We start from the raw sequence: 2,294 nt of genomic DNA on the forward strand, positions 1-2,294 counted from the left end.
AGAGGCACAACACTTTGCTGATTCGCTGCCAGGTTGCATTGCTTTTATCTATGTATGTGCATCTTAATTGTCAGCTGCTCTCTGCATGTGTGTGTGTGTTAGTGGGTAACTGGGCATGTTTGTGGCACAATTGAGGACCCAGTTGCAGTTGGCAGTTGCCAACGGAGATGGCACAGGAGGCGGGCAGCACAGTTAACCACAATTTAGTTGTGGCTTAGTTCATGAGCTGTCATTAATCGAGACAGCCAGCAATGATTTAGTGCCTAGATATGCCCTCCAGTCAATTACAGATCAATGCAACTGTGTAAATAGTTTAACTGCAAAAAGAAAACCCTCCTCTTTTCTTGCCTTAACAAATTTCCAGCTTCGCTTCGGTTACACCCTGGGAACGGGGTTAATTTGGAAAGAAATTTTAACTGGCAGTCGATGATACCAATTCAGCATATGTTGAATACTATCTGCTTTTATTCCTGTTGAGCTTCGAGTTTATAGCAAACATCTTAGTGAAAAGCCTAGTCGAAAAAAGTAAACTAATAATAATAATAATAATCATAAAAAAATAATTAAAATATATAATATAAAATAATAAAATAAAAATAATAAAATATATAAATAAATATATAAATATTATAATTAATACAAATAATTATGAAAAAAAGGATTTTTAAAGAAATTTATAAATTTAAATGAAGAGCAAAAGAAAACAAATTTTTTGTAATTTTCCATTGCTGGCAAATATTATGTAAGTATTTCCTTTATTACATAAATAAATTTATTTTACAATAGTTTATACTTATATGCATTTGTATGTAATATCGAACGAGACCTGACTAACTATATAGTGTATATGCCTTAGCAAATAGTTAAATATATATCAAAACCCTAATGAACGTAAGGCAATAAAGCTGCAGACTTTAATATTCATTTTATATTTTCTGCTATTATTATATTCATTTTATTATTATCAATGAATTGTATTATCAATTCATATTATTATATTAAATTACATTTTCTTGTAAGCAATTAGCTTGCTCTCTCTCCCTACACAAATTCTTTATATACATTTTTGGATTGTTAAAATTTAGGAATATTTTGGAATGTTTGGGAACATTTTGGAATATTTGGGAATATATAGATAGGTATATATAAAGCCCACAAGTATATGTGTAAGTTTAAAGTTAATTAATTGTAAAGTTAAAGCGACGCATGGGCGGACCAATGGTTGGGGAGCTGTTCTGGCTCACTTTGACGGCGGGCGGAGAGACCATTGGGATGAGGGGTAAGCTCTTGCCGCTGCTGACGTTAGTGTTGCTGTTGTTGTTGTTGACGCTGTCTGTGGAGTTGGTGTTTTTGATATCGGGCTCAGGGTTTTCAGGCGGCAGCAGCGCTGACTTGTGCAGCTTGAAGCCGTAAATGCTGCGGAGGGAGATGCTTAGTAGAATTGTAATAGTGGAGTAGCAATTGATGTGGGCTAACCGTGGCGTATACTTCTCAAGGGGCGGCTCCGGCAGCAGGTGCGGCATCTGCATGAAGAACATGTGGGGGAAGCTGGTGCCAAACATGGCGCCGTCCAGGTGAGCGCAGCGGGCATGCGGCTGATAGACATCCCTGCAGCGTGGACAGTAGACCTTCACGTGCGATTCGCCAACGCTGTCGGACATCCCGACTGGCAACACCAGCTGCCCGTCGCAGTAGATGCGCGGACATATGCCGAAGTCGCCGCGCTGATACTTGAGGCACATGTCGTCGATGCCCCGCATGCTCAGTATGTAGCGCGCGTGGATCAGGCCATACAGCTGGGCCGTCAGCTCGGGGTCTGCGTCCATTGCATTGAAGCCGTACTCCGTGTCGAACTCCAAGTCGAGTATGGCATCCAGAGACTGATGAAAGTTGGGCACCAACATATCCAGCCCAGTCAAGTTGAACTTGTCCTCGATGTACTCCTGGGGCACGCGGCAGAGAAATCTGTTCACCTGCAGATTAACGAACCAGCCAATCCAAGTGCCATCGGGCGTATCAACTTGACTTTTTCATATGTAAATGTATATATGTATATATAAGTAGATATACGTATATGAGTATGCACATGACGAATCTCATAGCAGCTATGCTCTACTGCACTTACTTGTACGACATCTTCTGTTTGTATTAATTAGTCTTGCTCAGCTTGACCAATTCCTAAAAATCTTTTGCTCTGAGTAAAAATGTGAAAATATTAATGTGTGCGCACTTAACTTGAGACTGACAGCCGACTGAATAGTTCTCTATCTCTCTCTCTCTCACACTACTGAAGT

At 39.9% G+C, this 2,294-nt stretch overlaps 1 protein-coding gene across 1 annotated transcript; it reads right to left on the reverse strand.

Annotated features, from left to right (window-relative positions):
• Window positions 1-905: 905 nt before the first annotated feature.
• LOC108615091 (Suppressor of Stellate-like) lies at window positions 906-2,294 on the reverse strand. Its single transcript, XM_018009330.2, has 3 exons — window positions 2,126-2,294; window positions 1,477-2,025; window positions 906-1,416 (listed from the first exon to the last, which is right to left on the reverse strand). The coding sequence occupies exons 1-3, from the start codon at window positions 2,134-2,136 to the stop codon at window positions 1,179-1,181; spliced, it is 798 nt and encodes a 265-aa protein (XP_017864819.1). The 5' UTR covers window positions 2,137-2,294; the 3' UTR covers window positions 906-1,178.

Source organism: Drosophila arizonae, chromosome 5 (genome assembly GCF_054131065.1).
Source record: "Drosophila arizonae isolate 15081-1271.41 chromosome 5, UAZ_ARI_1.0, whole genome shotgun sequence".
Lineage (NCBI taxonomy): Eukaryota > Metazoa > Arthropoda > Insecta > Diptera > Drosophilidae > Drosophila > Drosophila arizonae.